This window comes from Gigantopelta aegis, chromosome 3 (genome assembly GCF_016097555.1).
Source record: "Gigantopelta aegis isolate Gae_Host chromosome 3, Gae_host_genome, whole genome shotgun sequence".
NCBI lineage: Eukaryota > Metazoa > Mollusca > Gastropoda > Neomphalida > Peltospiridae > Gigantopelta > Gigantopelta aegis.
In genome coordinates this window covers 88,264,126-88,282,205 of record NC_054701.1, presented here as the reverse complement: position 1 = coordinate 88,282,205, position 18,080 = coordinate 88,264,126, and the positions used below count along the sequence as shown (strand labels likewise).

Below are 18,080 nucleotides of genomic sequence, written 5' to 3'. Positions count from 1 at the left end.
ATGAAAAACAATGTAGGTATATTTGCCAAACTGGCTATTGCACATGAAAGAAACCACATAATATTCACAATCCAGTAACAAAGGTACTGAGAAAATTCTAAAAGCAGAAAATATGTCTGCTATGACATTAATAAATTAAAATGCCAATAATATTATTAACATGAATGCTAAAATATAAAACCAGGTATTGACATGCAAGAACACAGACATACAGTCCTATTGCACTGAGTATAAACAAGAAAGTGGTAAAATGTAAAGGAATTGTGTTCAGCATGAACAACTAAAAAACAATTTAAAAAAATCATCAACTCTTTGGTCATGTGCAAATAAGAACCCTGGCAACCCCACAAAGAACACAAGAAAAGTTATGTCATACCACGTACAGAAAAACACTCAGCTCAGTCTGGGAGCAAGTGAAGGTAAAATACTGTAAAACACCATCATCATCATCGTTTCCACCACTTTTCAGCAATAATTAAACAATGTACAAATGTTCCATTGTAGGACATGTGGCAAAATAGAATATTTCATCAGCCCAAAATATATACACTATCGCAAATATCATTTCCAATGAACTCTTGAAAGCCCTGCTTTTTTAAAAAAGTAAACAAAAGGAAAAAAAGCAAATCCTAACCAAACCCACAACACATCATCTCTGAAATGTTGCCACTTTTCACAACTTTTATTCATGTGCTGTCTGTCATGTGTGTATTGCATTCCTGCTGTACAAATAGTTCCTGAAAGCACAACCATGTCTTGTGACCTACCCAGCTCAAAGGAACAGTCACAAAGGAAACGTTTGGGGCTCGCTGCATTCCAAGAGGGAGAATCCAACCAAACTGGCCAAAGGGCAAAGTGGTCAACAGGAGGCCAAGTGGGATGGACGCTGGTCATCTCTGTGATTCTGTAAAACTCTGGGAAACCCTCTTTTAGTCAGGACCACAATGCTATCACCTTGGTAGGTGAAGAACAAAAAACAACACCAATCAAAGCCTGATTTTTCCATCTTCATACCTGCCACTGCACAGAGAAAAAGAGAAGAGTAAACATTTAAGTACAGAAGTCACACAAATTGCTTTCATTTCTCTCCAAGCCAGATCTCATGTCGGTTAGTGTGCAGGTTGATATCACAGTAAAAGAAGACAATCACACAACATGGTGGACTCCAGGCACAGCTCTTGAGCTCCGGTTTTAGTAGGAAATTGTGTTTTTTTCTCTTACACATCTTCTACTTCTGCCACCAACACACACGTTTTATCACATCCCATGCCGTTTTGAGTGTCATCTCAGTCTATGTACATGCTGTTGTTAAGAAGGCAAACAGAAATTGTTTTTTTTTCTACAAATCTTCTACTTCCGCTACAAACAGATTTGTTTGACACACTCACTTCATGCCCATTTTATTGTCATCTCAGTCAATATACATGGTGTTATTTTGAAGGCAAACAGAATTTGTTTTTTTGTTTTTGTTTTTACAAATCTATTTCTGCCACCAACAGACAGGTCCATCACAGGGACCATACATGCTGTTATTATGAAGGCAAACAGATCAGGGTTTAAAAAAAAACTAAAATAAAATCACATATTTTGAATCCAGTATCACATTACTTTTTTTCAAGTCTGTATATATATATGTCTCTTCATGATAGAATATTTAAAATGTTAAGAAATATAAACAGTAAACAATATACACACACACACACACATACATAAAATAACAACACTGGTTTGTTTTTTGTTCTTTTAAAAACAATAATTTTCACTTTTGTTAAAGAAAGAAGGTTCATACCAATAATGAAGGTAATGAAGTGAATGACGCCACTGGTAACAAACATTTGGTAAGAAATCTAAAACCAGCCCGCTGGTTTTTCTTGAGATTCGGAGTTGTGCCAGCGTGGAGGACTGGCGTATGTTGGTGGGAGGCGCATCGACCTGGCACAACTTCGTGACACAGTACGCACACCTGTGTGCCGCTGAGTAGAACGCAATACACTCACACATGCGCACACGCACACACAAAACGTAAGCTGTTAGTATCAAGCGGAAGCATGCAGTCTGACTCGTCATTATGGTTTGGGTAAACAAACGTTTGGACACAATCGGCTTGTTAAAACTTCAGTTGTGTTTTTAAAATGGTATGTTTCAACAAACCACTTTTCACGTCAGTTTTTTTAAAAAAAAAAAGGTTTCACAGAACCACTTCTAACATACGATGTTGTTTAAAAACACTTAAATTCAGACATGTTTTAAAAACATTAGGTTTCAAGCAACTACTTCTACCTTTAGTTGTGTTTAAAAAACATTACATTTCATGGAACCATTTTCAACTACAGCCATGTTTTAAAAACATTACCAATATCCACCTTTAACTTACCCTGTGTTTAAAATCTTTACGTTCCAGGCAATCACTTTTAACGTCAATTGTCATTAAAAAACATTATGTTTCATGGAACCACTTTTTAACTTCAGCCATATTTAAAAAAAAAGAGAAAGATTTTCAGCAGCCACTTTTAACTTCAGTTGTGCTTTAAAAGAAAGGCCTTACATTTCCTTTAACCACTTTTCAACTTCCATCTTTGTTTAGAAACACATTACGTTTTCAAACCACCACTTTACAACGGGATGAGTAACAACATGCAGAGTCTGGCATCGCACACAAGCAGCAACCACTACAACGCTGTAACATGTACCCTTTTCCCATCAACATCCTCCTCCTCATCATCGTCATAATCGTACTCATCGTCATCATCATGGTGATGACGTCGACTCTCCAGCTGGGTCCGTATCACCGGGCGTCGCTGTCTCAGTGGCTCGTCCTGCACGGAATACTGGTTGTAATCCTTGAACTCATGGGGGCTGAACCCGCCCAGGTGCTCAAGGTAGGGCCCGCTCGGGGCCGACTGGGGCACGTGACTCCGCCTCAACAGCTGGTGGGCGGCGAAATCCATCTCCTCTGGCGTCATATCTGTGGCTTCGGCGATCTCTTGTTGTAAGCACTTGGCATCAACGTACTTGCCGAGACCTTCCTGCTCCAGAATCTGAACATTAAACATATACAGTGTTCAGTATTTATATAGAGATTAACAGGGGATCATAATGAACATTCAAGATCAAAGTGCTAACCAATATGGACATCATGAAAAATGTTTTAAAGATGTTCATTTTTGTAATTAACTTCAGTGTTTTATAAACAAACAAGCTTACCTTTGTGGCCAATGAGTTGAGCTTACCTTTGTGATCAACCAATTAAGCTTACCTTTGTGATCAACCAATTAAGCTTACCTTTCTGATAAACATGTTAACAGTCCTTGCCTTTTGAAAAACAAAGGTGAGTGAAAAATCGCACACCTAAAAACGCTTAGGTGAGTGAAAAATCGCACTCATCAAAATGCTACAGCGACTGAAAATCAAGCATTTATTAATTTAGTAATTGGTACATGTAAATGTAGAGACATATGTTGCAAAAATGAACCAATAAACCAATAATGTTTTCTTCTAATTTTATGTTGTTTGGTTCATTAGTGTAGTCTGACTTCTTTTCCCTTTCAGGAATGGAGTTCTAGTTTATTAAAACGTTTCAGGAGTAGTACTATATAAATATAATTATGGCATGTACACACTGATGTAGACCATTTGATTTTTTAATTACAATATGTACTATTCAGATAATTTGATGCACACAATTATAGGTAGTACTATACCAAATAACTTCCGGCTGGGTCAAAGTTCGAGGTGCACCCAACTTTTGATAGAGAAGTGAACACCACAAGTCCTGTGATTGGTTATAAATGTGAGTGTGTTGGTTGCAAAAAATAATAGTTTCATCTGGGTAAAATAAATGTGCAATTTTATTTCATCTAGTACCAATGTGTCAAGTAGCCTTGTGCTTGAAACATGTATGGGGTACCTGTAAAAAAAAGTACTCAAATTTTGTGCGAAACTAGGGTAGTCATAGACGCTACCCGTTATCTCAGAAACGAGCAGCTTGACCCCCATTTTTTTCTGATTCACTTTAAGTGTAAGGGGTGGTAGTATTTATATCTGTGGCGTTTATGTCGGTTGATACGTTGCAGGTAGGAGTTTTAGCTGCATATGTTACTATTGTCGTCTATGGGATTTGATTTGGTAGTATACACCCTATATATATACCTTTTCAGTGTTAGATGATTTGATGAACATGCAGCTAAACATATATAGGAATCAACTTGTCTTGAATTTGATTATTATGTACAACGAACATGATTAAGGATAGTTGGGATGGGAAAAAAACACTGGTTCCAAGGAGGTGGTTCATGAACTACAACCAAAGCATATCAGGTGTGCACTACTAAGTCATATTATTAAAACATTTTAAAAAAAAGAAACTCGTGAAACGTGGGCCTACAATTACTTCAATTGATAGTGTTAGTTGGGACATTGACATTGGGGCATTTTTAATTCAACAATTACGCACCCAATCTCCCTCCCTCAACATTTTGTAACACGTCATTTAACCTACCGCTACAAGTTATGAACAGCTCTGACGGCGTTACGTCACTGATCTAGAACGGTCCCAATTTTGTTAATAACAAAATACACAAACTCTGAAAAAAATCTGTCAGTGCAAAGAATTTTGTTCCAAACGTGGGATGCCATAATAAAGATAATAAAAAAACCTCATAATTTTAGACACCATCATCAATGCGTAATAAGTTGTCAAGTAGACCATTGTGTGCATGCAGAATTCCAAGAGTAAAAATAATCTGACCCCGATAGCTCTGATTGGTCAATATGCCACAGACTACTGCACATCAAATCATGTTCCAGTCACATGGTCTGTGACTTTCTAACAAACGAAACAAAAATTAAATAGTCGGAAATGATTGTTGATTACTGTTACTATAGTGTGTATACATATACATATCTAAATAACATATGCACATTTTTTAATCTCTGGCTGAAATACAAATATTTAAACAAAGTTTTATTTGATTTTTTTTTTAAAGATAAAAAAGAAAAATAATAGATGTACAAAAAAATACCTAGGCTTATTCCTACATACCTAATATCATTTTCTTTTCCTTCTTTTTATTATTCCATCCAATTTGTTTGTTTTTTTGTTTTGTTTTTAAAGAAAGTATAAAATTACACGACTGCCATTTTTAGGATCTTACGTAAGCTTTGTAGGCTAAGTTATGTATTAAACATGCATTATTTTTCACACTCGTCAGATTGGAATTACGTGCTCTGTACAAACGCGATCTCACCCGTGCACCTTAAAAAGCAAGGTCTGTGTTAAGCTTACCTTTGTGACCAATGAGTTAAGCTTACCTTTGTGACCAATGAGTTAAGCTTACCTTTGTGACCAATGAGTTACTCTTACCTTTGTGACCAATGAGTTAAGCTTACCTTTGTGACCAATGAGTTAAGCTTACCTTTGTGACCAATGAGTTACTCTTACCTTTGTGACCAATGAGTTAAGCTTACCTTTGTGACCAATGAGTTAAGCTTACCTTTGTGACCAATGAGTTAAGCTTACCTTTGTGACCAATGAGTTAAGCTTACCTTTGTGACCAATGAGTTAAGCTTACCTTTGTGACCAATGAGTTACTCTTACCTTTGTGACCAATGAGTTAAGCTTACCTTTGTGACCAATGAGTTAAGCTTACCTTTGTGACCAATGAGTTAAGCTTACCTTTGTGACCAATGAGTTACTCTTACCTTTGTGACCAATGAGTTAAGCTTACCTTTGTGACCAATGAGTTAAGCTTACCTTTGTGACCAATGAGTTAAGCTTACCTTTGTGACCAATGAGTTACTCTTACCTTTGTGACCAATGAGTTAAGCTTACCTTTGTGACCAATGAGGTACTCTTACCTTTGTGACCAAGCTCTCTGCGCTGCTGCGGCGGTGTTCGTAGCGTGGGACATTGTGGTACTGTGACATGACGTGGCGGGGTATGATCAGCGGCCCCCGCTCCAGACTGCGATACAGAGGACCAGCTGTATCATCCAGGGCTGCCGAGTCTCCACTCTGATGGTGCAACCGCGGCTTCTCACGCTCGGCTGGCAACAACAAAACAATACAATCTTAATTATTGTTCAAACGCGGCTTCTCATGCACAGCTGGCAACAAGAAAACAATACAATTTTAATTATTGTTCAACCGTGACTTCTCACGCTCAGCTGGCAACAATAAAATATACATAATCTTAATTATTGTTCAACCGTCGTTTCTCACACTCGGCTGGCAACAACAAAATATACATAAGCTTAGTCATCACTCAACCCTGGAAATTAACCAAGGCAATCAGCAATGATGTGAAGATTGCTGCAGTGTTTTCACTTTTGGAATATATTATAATTTTACAAAAAAATATGAACATGATCATGTTTAAATATGGAAAAAAAACTTTAGTTAATTTTTAATTTAAAAAAAAATCTTGTTTAGATATTATACATGTATATATATATATTTAAAAAATCATGTTTTAAATTTAAAAAATATATAATACTTTATAATATGGCTATGATAGCAGTATTTCAACCACTGCAGAAATCGAGAAGACATTTCTGAGGCACTCAAAGCATTAAAATTTTAACTGTACTTGTAAAATGAAAAACAGTGCTTAGTATGTCACCTATTATCTGAAACAGAAAATGCAATGACTTCTTAAGCTGTGTATATTATTTGTTCTCTCTACTAAGCCACTGAGTTATGGCTGCTTTATGTGTCATTCCAATTCATCAATAACCAAAACAAAACAAAAAAAGCTTAGAAAAAAAGATATTAAAGTAAAATTAAATCATATTATCGACATGAGCTTTTTATGTTATTTCAGAACGTGGGGGGAAAAGTTTAGCAGATCCTACAGTGACAAAAACCATGTGTTGCAGGCTTGAGATTATGAAGCGAAACATTATAAGATACCATTATATGTGGTCATATGGGACAGAGAAAGTACACCCGAGATGGCTAAAAATTTGGACCTAGGATGAGGCTTGCCGAGTCCCAGGTCGAAATCTCCACCACCGAGGGTGTACTTTTTCTATCCACATGATCGCATATGATTGAATCTTTCTCTCATCTATTCATTAAATAATTTTACATGAACAGACAAAAAATGGCTGAAAAAGTAACTTTCTTATTTGACCATTTGACTATAAAAAAAACTATACCATCATATACGTTGTGTTTGTTTTATGTGTTATATAAAATTTAACATTACAAATTAACAAGATAGCTTTTATACTGAAGGTTTTAATAATAAACTATCAATCTAAAACTGTTGTCTGATGACCTCAGATCACCATCTCTCATTAATATTGTGTCATACTCCCCCATGTTAAATGTAATGGTGTCATACTCCCCCATGTTAAATGTAATGTCATACTCCCCCATGTTAAATGCAATGATGTCATAATCCCCCATGTTAAATGCAATGTCATACTCCCCCATGTTAAATGCAATGATGTCATACTCCCCCATGTTAAATGCAATGATGTTATAGCACATAAAGATTATAAGACTCCATCATATGCGGTCATGTGGGATAGAAAAAGTACACCGTGGGTGTACTTTTTCTATCCCACGTGACCGCATATGATGGAGTCTTTTTCTCTCATTCATTCGGTAAACCATTATTTTACATGAACAGAAAAATATGGCTGACCAAGTTAACTTTTTTATTTGACCATTTTATTATAAATAAACTACACTATCGTATTTGTTTTATGTGTTAAATAAAAAATTTAACACTACAAATTAACTAGATATCTTTTAAAATGAAGGTTTTAATAACAAAATATTAATTTAAAACTGTCTAATGACCTGACGTCACCATCTCACATTAATATGACATCATATATTACCAACGACGTCAGGTTAAATGCAAGCACGTGATATCCCATGTAAGATAGAAATTTCTTATATAGCTTTCTTTCATGGGGTAGCTCTGTCCTATATATCTGAGGATGAGAGAAAGAAATGTCTTTTATAGCTTTTGTTCATGGGATAGCCCTGTCCTATACAGCTAAAGATGAAAGAAACAGGTATTCTGTGAATGACAAAAACAACTAGGGAAGGCCTGTAAAGATTCTACGAAGACAAGAGGAAAAACAATTCTCAATTAAGATCCATCACTCATACCCAAACCAATTTCACTTTAATATTGTCACCAGGGGCAGCGCAGATAATACGGCCAGTATGGCCATGGCTATACCACTTTTCAAACAGGTACGGCCATGGTCGTACCACTTTTCAAAGAGGTACAGCCATGGTCGTACCACTTTTCAAATAGGTACGGCCATGGCCGTACCACTCTTTTTCTTTTTGTAGGTTATATTTGTTGTGTCTGAAAATGTCCTTCACAGGAGAATTTGAAAGGAGAGTCTGGCAATCTCGAGCCATACCACTATTTTTTCACACTGTGCCACCACTGGTCACGTTATCTGTTTTGATATTTTTGTCTTTTATTTCTTTAAAAAAAATGTATGTCCAAAAATTATATTATCACTAGCCCCTTCCTCACAGTAACCTACTTTATTTGTCGTAAAACTTTCTAAATTTACAGTACATGTAGCTAGCTGATCATACACAATGTAAATCTTCAACAAAATAAAAATAAAAACAGTGTACAGAACTGTGATAAATAAACATATCAAATAAAGCTTCTTTCTGCATTCCGCATACCATGTGCATGTAAACAGTTAAAGAAAAAATAACCTAGTGTGATCAAACGCCTATATTGCATTCTGCATACCATGTGCATGTAAACAGTTAAAGAAAAAATAACCTAGTGTGATCAAACGCCTATATTGCATTCTGCATACCATGTGCATGTAAACAGTTAAAGAAAAAATAACCTAGTGTGATCAAACGCCTATATTGCATTCTGCATACCATGTGCATGTAAACAGTTAAAGAAAAAATAACCTAGTGTGATCAAACGCCTATATTGCATTCTGCATACCATGTGCATGTAAACAGTTAAAGAAAAAATAACCTAGTGTGATCAAACGCCTATATTGCATTCCACATGTCAGATAACAGTAGCTTAAACTGACATTTTTTATGCTTTAACATTTATGGTAATAAAGTGAAAAATATAAGTGTAACAATAATAATTAAACTATACACCAAACATGCATGTAATAAACCACCACCTAGGTTAAATATATAATCCAAGGGGTGTGCAGACAGAATGTCAATGGACAAAATGTCAGTGGACAAAAGGTCTACCATTAATGTGATATATGGGTAAAAATGTCAACCTGTGTGTGTATGTGTGTGTGTATCTGTGGGTGTGGGTGTGTATGTGTGGGTGTGTATGTGTGTGTGTGTGTGTGTGTGTATGTGTGGGTGTGGTGTGTATGTGTATGTGTATGTTTGTGTGTATCTGTGGGTGTGGGTGTGTATGTGTGTGTGGGGGTGTATGTGGGTGTGGGTGTGTATGTGTGTGTGTGTATGTGTGAGTGTATGTGTGAGTATGTGGGTGTGTATGTGTGGGTGTGTATGTGTGGGTATGTGTGGGTATGTATGTGTGGGTGTGTATGTGTGGGTGGGTGTGTGGATTGAACAATTCTCAAAAGTGTGAAAATTAAGTTCCTTGTTTATTACAAAATTTGGAACAATTCATAGTCCATTGTTGGTTGTACACTTCATTAGCCAGCATATCATTGATTAAAAATTAGTTCCTGGCATTTAAAAAACAAAGCAAGCACTGTGTAGTTCCCTTATTGAGAAAATCAAATACATGTAACATCGTTTAGTGCTGTCTAATGTATGCAAGCAGGTATTTGATTGGACAAATGGAAGGTTATACACTAGACATTTTTCTCTTCTTTTTTTTTTTTTTTTTTATACAAATGTATAATCTGAAAGCGGTCATATTTTAATACATGTACATGTAGTTGATATTATAACTGTTGACATTTTATCCACTGACATTTTGACATCTTGTCCTACATCCAATGCAGGTTATCCCAGGTTAAGCATCTACACAATGCTAAACTGCAGAGCTAAAATTTAACCTGGATTATTTTAATTTGCAAATGTACCTTGGTTAATTAAGAAGCATTTGTTGAAGGTATGGATCAATTGTAATTGTAGGCTCATAGGAACCAGGAGGAGGGGAGGCATTTGCTCTCCTCATCCCAAATTAAGAACAAATCTATAATTATGTTGTTGTTTTTTGGGTTATAAATAAAGAAACAAATCTACCAAATCTGTTTTACGATATTATCAGTCACGGTCAAGACATAGCTGACACAATGAACTGGTCACTGACATAAGAGGGAAGGAAATTATTTATATAACGACGCACTAAACACATTTTATTTGTAGTTCTATGGCATCAGTTGACATAAGAGGGATGCAATTTTATACTATGACCAGTGGACTGGTGGAAGGGACTCGGGGAGTGCTAACAGTCCACTGGTTAGGGGGTGCAATACTTGCCTTGCCCCGGGCGCTGGACGCTGGCAACCCACTCTACGCCTGTGACTGTCAAATGTTACTGTGAGAAGTGTGATTTTGTAATAGATCAATGTGCTCTAATGGTGTTGTTAAACAAAACAAACTTTTGTAAGAGAGGTTTGTCAGCCATGGTACAAAACAGCTATAGTACGGTTTTGATTCGTTAACTGTATTTAAACAGTTGCCATTCCACTCAGGCCACTGTCAAAATTTAATTAACGAGTCAAAACCATGCTATAACTATTACAAATGGTAAAGCAAAAAACATTAATACCATTCAGAAATAATTAAGCTAAACATAGTATAAAAATGTCTACATTATTTAAAGTAAGATTCAGAAAGCTGTGAACATTATAGACGGGTTTTTCTGATTATCGCCCAGCAGTTTATGACGTTGTCAATAGATGGCGTAACCGTACGGTCGCCATTAAGGGAGTGAAATTCACGCAACAATAACATGTGATGGCATTGTATCTGGGTGCAATTTCGGTATTTATGACTTTCTTGGAACGTTTTTTAAAAGCAAAACCAGTCTCTCGGATAATTCAACCTCATTTAAAGATTGTATATTCATGTCAGTGTCGGTGGAAACCTGTGAATGATTAAAAACATAAATAATAAAAACACCTATACACACCAATACAAACGCATAGCGAATAAATTAAACACGCACAAGTAAAATTTAATAATTTAAACTTTACTGAATACATCATAAAATATAGAAATAAATAAATATTTCAGTTATGTACGTTTGTAGAAAACGTGGTTTAAAATTCTAAAAAAGAAAGACTGACTTAGATCTAGATGTTAATATTTAGCTATTACTATTTGAGACATCCTGGCTAAAATGTTCATCATGTCTATTATAAAAGTTAATAAGTAAACACTCAATTGGCAAACTCCGGTTGTGTGTGTAAACGAACCGGAAGTGACCAGTTGTGTGTATTGTCCTTTATAAGTTAAATTAAATTAATAATAAAATAATACCTTTCCTTTATTTAGAATGATTACTTTTATAAAATAAAAGTAATCCTGTTGGAAATTAATAAATAATATTGTACTTTTTGAACTAACCGTCAAAGCAGACATCAAGGAGTTCTGTTTTCGGCATTGACTGGTACATAAGTGTTTTCAAATCTTGATTTAATTTTAGATCACAACTACACAAATCAGTCTTACTAAGTTGAAAATTAGTTGTACAAGACATATAGGAATATTATCTAACTGAAAATGATTACATAAATTAATATCTTAAATAATTAGACTTATCTCCCGTCTAGTTTAATTATAAATTCGTCTCGGGCACCTTTACGTCACACAGAGAAGAATACAAATGTATGTATGTGAATAAATCTAGTGTTATTTATATCATTTGTTGATCTTGCTCTTTTTAGTATTGCGTTATTTATGTCAACAAAGATAATTGTCTGTTGACATGCAAAGCTTATCTATTGTATAAATATCTGGCCGATCGGTGTGTGGAGCCTTTGATCAACTAGTAGTTGCACTTAGAAATATATCTGGTCAAGGCAACGCTACCACGTAACCCACACCACCCCGAACTGGTTACACTATTATTATCTCTGGGATATTCCTGATTTGATCAAATGGGGTTGAAGTGGGACGCAGTTTACGCTTCCAAATATTGCTCTCTTATTTTTAATTTATTATTATTTTTTCAAATGTGAGTTATGGTGTTAAATGTGTGCAAATAAACTGATAAATAAATAATTTACTGACGTAATACGCATGCAGGCCACACCAAACATCGCACACCCACCCACTTCGTCATATTTTTTAATTATTATTATTATTATTATTATTTATATTTATATTTTAATATATTTTAATTTATTAATTAATTAATTTATTTATTTATTTGTTATTATTTGATTATTATAAATATTTGTTAAATAATTTTTTTGTTTGTTTCTAGGACATTTTTTAAAATTAAATTAATCATCCACAATATTAAACACTAAATTACCCTGAAAACGCGCCTCTGATTAGTCATTAAATGTTCTATATACTAGTTAATTACAAAACGAACCCCTTTGACACTTACTGGTGATGCCCAAGAATAGTATAAATAAAACAGGAGCATAGACTGGGTGTGTGTGGGGGGGGGGGGGGGGGGGGGGGTCCGCAGAGGCTAAAATACTGTTTTAAAGTTCAATATATTAGGCTATACAGGTGTCCAGGGAAATTATATTTGCTTGCATAAGTTTAAATTTTTCGTTATGCTTTTGTATTCACGTGTATATACCTGCTTTATTATTACGTTTTTAATTATTAACACACTTCCACCAACTTTGATATGAATATATAATCTTTAAATGAGGTTGTATTATCCGACATACTGGTTTTGCTTTCAGAAAATGTTCTAAGAAGGTAATAAATACTGAAAATGCATCCAGATGCAATGCCTTCACATGTTATTATTGTGCAAGTTTCACTCCCTTAATGGCGGACCGATCACATGATTCTAAACATGGCCGCGCACAGTACTTTGATGTCACTGGTCAGTAAACTGTCTATACAAACAGATAAAAAGTGATGAAACTACAGTGTAAAACACTACAGATACAAGTTAAAAGGTTAAGATACAGGATAGAACATTGTATGAAGATTCAGAAAAACAGTGATAGCTAGAATGCAATACTAAGTGATGGAACTACAATGTAAAACACTACAGATACAAGTTAACAAGATTAAGATACAGTGTAGAACATTGTATGAAGATTCAGAAAAACCAGTAATAGCTAGAATGCAATACTAAGTGATGGAACTACAATGTAAAATACAACAAATACAATAAAAAATGTTAACTTAAAGATACAATGTAGAATATTGTATAAATGTGGTTTTAGTAAGTTGTGAAGCTACAACATCTATAAATATGGGTTAGAAAGTGATGAACTAGAAATGTAAAACATATTACAAAGTCATACAGAGAATAAAAGTCATGATTAATCTATAGTCAGTCCCATCCTCCTACCAAAAAATTAGGTTTTTGTAAATAATTTCAGTTTTGTTCCACATAAGAAGTAAAGTAAAAGGTTTTGAAAAAAAAAAAAAATAAAAAAAAGAGAGAGAGACTATTTTTGTATCTAATTTAGAAAACAATTTGCTCAGAAATAAATACGTTGCAGTAAATTTCATAGAATGAAAACAAGGCGTTCAAGGTGGGACGGACTATAATTTATAAATTTTGTAGCACATTTTATAAAATATTTGATTGAAATTAAAAAAGAAAAGAAAAAGAAATTCAAACATGATAGATTTAAGAGTTATAGTTTGAGAAATGGAGCTGAACACAAATAATAAAATATATAATAGATTTTCATCCAAAATGCTTTTCAAAATAAATGCTGGGCTGAAATTTCACGTTTTATTTTCATGACGCTGAAAATACCTCAAATTTTTGTGTGTGTGTAATATTGTAATAAAACAAATTGAGAGCAGGCTTTTATCCCTTGAGGTTGAAGGGAATGACAATTTGAATTTATTTGATTTATTTTGGCCACAACATATTCCATTCTATGTTTTCAGGACCGCCGACATGGAATTTTCTTGATTTAAAATAAAAATAAATTTGAAAAAGGTGCCAAGTTTTTATTGCTGTCGATACCATTAATTTTATCAACTGCACGCATGGGCGTATGGGGACTCTTTGATTTAGGGGGCTGGAGGGGTTGATTTGCCCGAAATGTTACCCAGATAAAAACTACCCGCATTTTCCCCACTGTTTTGCCCGAATTAGGGGGGGGGGGGGGGGCGCATGCCCCCCCTGCCCTCCGGGTCGTATGCCCATGACTGCACGTTACATACACTTTAACAAGTTAGCATTCTTTGGACACGGTTTTCACTAGGGGCTGGACGTAGCCCAATGGTAAAGCACTCGCTTGATGCGCGGTCAGTTTGGTATTGACCCCCATTGATGGGCACATTGGGCTATTTCTCGTTCCAGCCAGTGCACCACGATTGTTATATCAACGACTGTGGTATGTGCTATCCTGCCTGTGGGGTGGTGCATATAAAAGATCCCTTGCTACTAATGGAAAAGTATAACTGGTATCCTATCTAAGATTATATGTACAAATTACCAAATGTTTGACATCCATTAGCCAATGTTTAATAAATCAATGTGCTCTAGTGCTAAACAAAACAAACTTAAACTTTACGGTTTTCACTGTAAGTAACGTTACACAGGGAGTATAAATTATTTCAACTTTTATATTATGTGACACTGCAATTTTCTGGTATTTTAATTTTAATTTTATTCCAATTCCCAACATTGTTTTGTGTCAGAATTAGACAGTAAAACATAAAATAAGAAATATCAGGCCTTAAAAGGTTTGTTGTGCTCTTTAACAAGTATATTCAGCAATATTTCAATATTTTGTTTTGGGGGGGTTGGGACTTTTAAAAAAGTTAATTAATTTGTAAATCCTGTTAACATCCTAAGAACAATCAACATGTACCCGTTTGTTAACTAAACTTGTGTCGCTAATCGTATAACGTGTGGGTTATGCCAGTGCACTTCCACGAACATTACCTTGTTTTACAAACACAGACTAGAAAGAGAAACAGAACACAACGCAGTCAACTAAAAATACAGACATCTACCGATGAACCCATGCACTCTACCGTCAAACATACCTCTCCGTTTGCCTTTTCGCCAGGCAGAGAAAAAATTCCGAATTTTACCACCTATCCATACAAAACATAAAAAAAGTCACGAATATGAACATTCTAATTGACCATTCAAATACAAAAAAAGACAACGAAATGAATAAATATTTTCACACAAAATAACATGCATATGATACATACATACATAAATAAATTTAAAAACCTTTATTTGAAAAGAGAATTGGTTACAGGTATCAACGTTAATTTAGTGGAATAAGGCTGCATTTCTTTAGGTGAAACAATCTGATAAATATTAACAACAGCAGAGATTAGACAATATTCCAAAGTTTATACTGAAATTTATATTATTCCTTCAACTTTTAACATATATTTTCAACGAAAAAGAAGAAAGTGTCCCCTATCAAAACAGTCGACTTCCTCAATTAACAACAATCCTGTCGACTTGTGTGTACAAATGTTTAATATTTTCCAGCCACCTGTTGAAAGTGGACAGTAAGAAAAGACAGACAGACAGATGGACTGAGATAATAGCTACATTAATAGAACTGCTAGGTCATGCATTAGCTGGTTCAGGCTATGCTAAACACACAGAGACTGAGGATAAAATTGGATATGGATGGTTTACTGTTATTTTTAATATAAGACTGGGACTGTCTGACAAAGGAGACATTAACTGTGACAAGAGAAAAGGGTCATGCAGTCCTTTGTTTTCAATGGAAAATAACACATAAAAATCCCAAACAAGAATATACAGACAGATAAAAGAGATTTTAAAAAGTGATAAATATGAAGATGGAAAAAAACAAGCTAAAATAATTATTTTTAACAAGCTAATTGAGTATAATTTACCGTATAAAAATAACTTTGTTCCATTAAGAAAGATATGAACAATAGAAAGAGTTAAAGAAATGAGTGATGTTAACAGTAAGAGATTAGAGATTAGAACCCACCTGCAAGGAGATGCTGCGTGCGGGCAGGTGATGGAGGCGCTCCGGTGGCGTTCGGGTACTGAATAGATGGTGGAAGATCTTCTGGGGGCATCCGCGCTATAGTCATTGCCTGAAAACGACAAGCATTCTGAGAGTACTGCTACATAATACACGTCCTCTACCCAGGCATGTGTGTAATACGGTGGGGGAGTTTGAGGATCAAACTATCCCTTGCTCCAAGATTTCTTTTTACAATGGATTTTCCAGTGGAGCATGACCAGACCCACTTAAAACTTTGCTTGCCCAACATGGCCCAACAATTTTTCATGTCTCCAAAGTTTAAGGGCCATAACTCTGTCAAATATAAGGTAAATCCCTATGAAAGTCAAACTTGATCTGTAACTATACACGATAAAGTAAATCCCTATGAAAGTCAAACTTGATCTGTAACTATACACGATAAAGTAAATCCCTATAAAGTCAAACTTGATCTGTAACTATACAAGATAAAGTAAATCCCTATAAAGTCAAACTTGATCTTAACTATACACGATAAAGTAAATCCCTATAAAGTCAAACTTGATCTGTAACTATACACGATAAAGTAAATCCCTATAAAGTCAAACTTGATCTTAACTATACACGATAAAGCTATACACAAATTTTCAACACTTGAGGCATTGCATGAAGATAAGTCTGGACAACTAAATGTTAGACTTATGGATAGAGACAAAACCTATAGTCCCTTCCAGTTGGACTGGTATGGGATCAATAATAACAATTTATACTGATACTTAGGACAATAAAACCTCAGCACTAATGAAAACTATGGCTATTTTAAATCACAAAAGAAAGAAAAGATTTGTTTAATGAAACCCCAGCACATCTTAAACTATGGCTCAGGCATGTACAGAAGGATTTGGGGGTAGACCTTCCCACCCAAGCAAATCTTCTTTTTTTAAAATATATTTTCCACGAGCACATGACCCGACCCACTTCGAACTTTGCTTTACAGAGTCTAAACCCACTCTCCTGCACAAATTCCGGTACATACATCTGCCTACTTCTTCTGAAAAACTGCAAGCATTCTTTTACATAGGGCTTGCCCTTTCCCACAGACATGACAGCAGGCTACAGCTGGCCTTTGATGCCCCAGTTAACAGAGACTGGACAACTGACCCAACAATTGTTATTACCTTTGGAGTGACCTGATTCTGAGTGACACGCAAGGGCTCCGCCCTTTTTCTCATTAAAGGATTTTCATCGCTGTCCTGTTTGCCGATACAGGCCAATCGGAATGCATGGCCACGTCGACTCAGTTTTCGCGGAGGTGGGGTTGGTGGAGTCTGCTCCCGTTCAAAATCACTGTCCTCTTGTGGAAGACTGGAAAACACAAAATATGTTTAACTTGTAAACAACCCGTTCAAAATCAGTTCCCTTGTCAAAAACTGAATAAAACCCAACAATATATATTTAATTTTCACAATCAGTTCTCTTGTGAAAAAATTGAAAAATATATTTACTTTTTAAACAGCAAAGTTGTCACTGATGACAATGGTGAAAACAATAATAGAAGCTTATCAAACTCATACATAAGTTAAGTGATGGTGGCATGACTATATTCAGTAGATTCGCTACTCTGAAGATCATAATCCTAATCCTAATTTTAGGCCAAACTTTAACCCTTAATCCAAACTCTAATCCAGGGCCTATACTTATAAAACTTAAAAAGTCTAAACTCAAATCGTTAATGAAGTCATGTGCATGTAATTTGTATTCATTGCCATGACATTTAAGTCTCAAGACTTTATAAGACTGAAGTCAGACCTGTTATAAACATGGGGTCTGGTGGTAAACTTTGGTGCAATCAACATCATGCACAGAAACCTGAACTGCCACAAAATGGTTTAGTGTTTATGATGTATATTGCTGTAAAAGAATATCCTTGATATGGATGGCCATGCTGGGCAAGCACTAATTGTATAAAACTAGAAAATGCTACCATTTAACATTTTCATAGTGAACTAGGACTCATCTAAT

The 18,080-nt window shown here is 35.2% G+C and overlaps 1 protein-coding gene across 2 annotated transcripts in view; it reads right to left on the bottom strand.

Annotated features, from left to right (window-relative positions):
* Positions 1-298: 298 nt before the first annotated feature.
* Positions 299-18,080, bottom strand: part of LOC121369269 (muscle calcium channel subunit alpha-1-like) — a 111,606-nt gene continuing 93,824 nt past the window's right edge. The window contains exons 40-45 of one of the 2 annotated variants that reach the window (XM_041494231.1): positions 17,237-17,423; positions 16,062-16,170; positions 15,118-15,168; positions 5,857-6,044; positions 2,691-3,038; positions 299-1,020 (exon numbers count right to left, since the gene is read on the bottom strand). In XM_041494231.1, coding sequence (XP_041350165.1) covers positions 1,009-1,020; positions 2,691-3,038; positions 5,857-6,044; positions 15,118-15,168; positions 16,062-16,170; positions 17,237-17,423 — 895 coding nt within the window. In that variant the 3' untranslated portion in view covers positions 299-1,008. Of the gene's footprint in view, positions 3,039-5,856; positions 6,045-15,117; positions 15,169-16,061; positions 16,171-17,236; positions 17,424-18,080 lie in introns of both variants that reach the window. The other variant, XM_041494232.1, reaches the window with a different exon arrangement.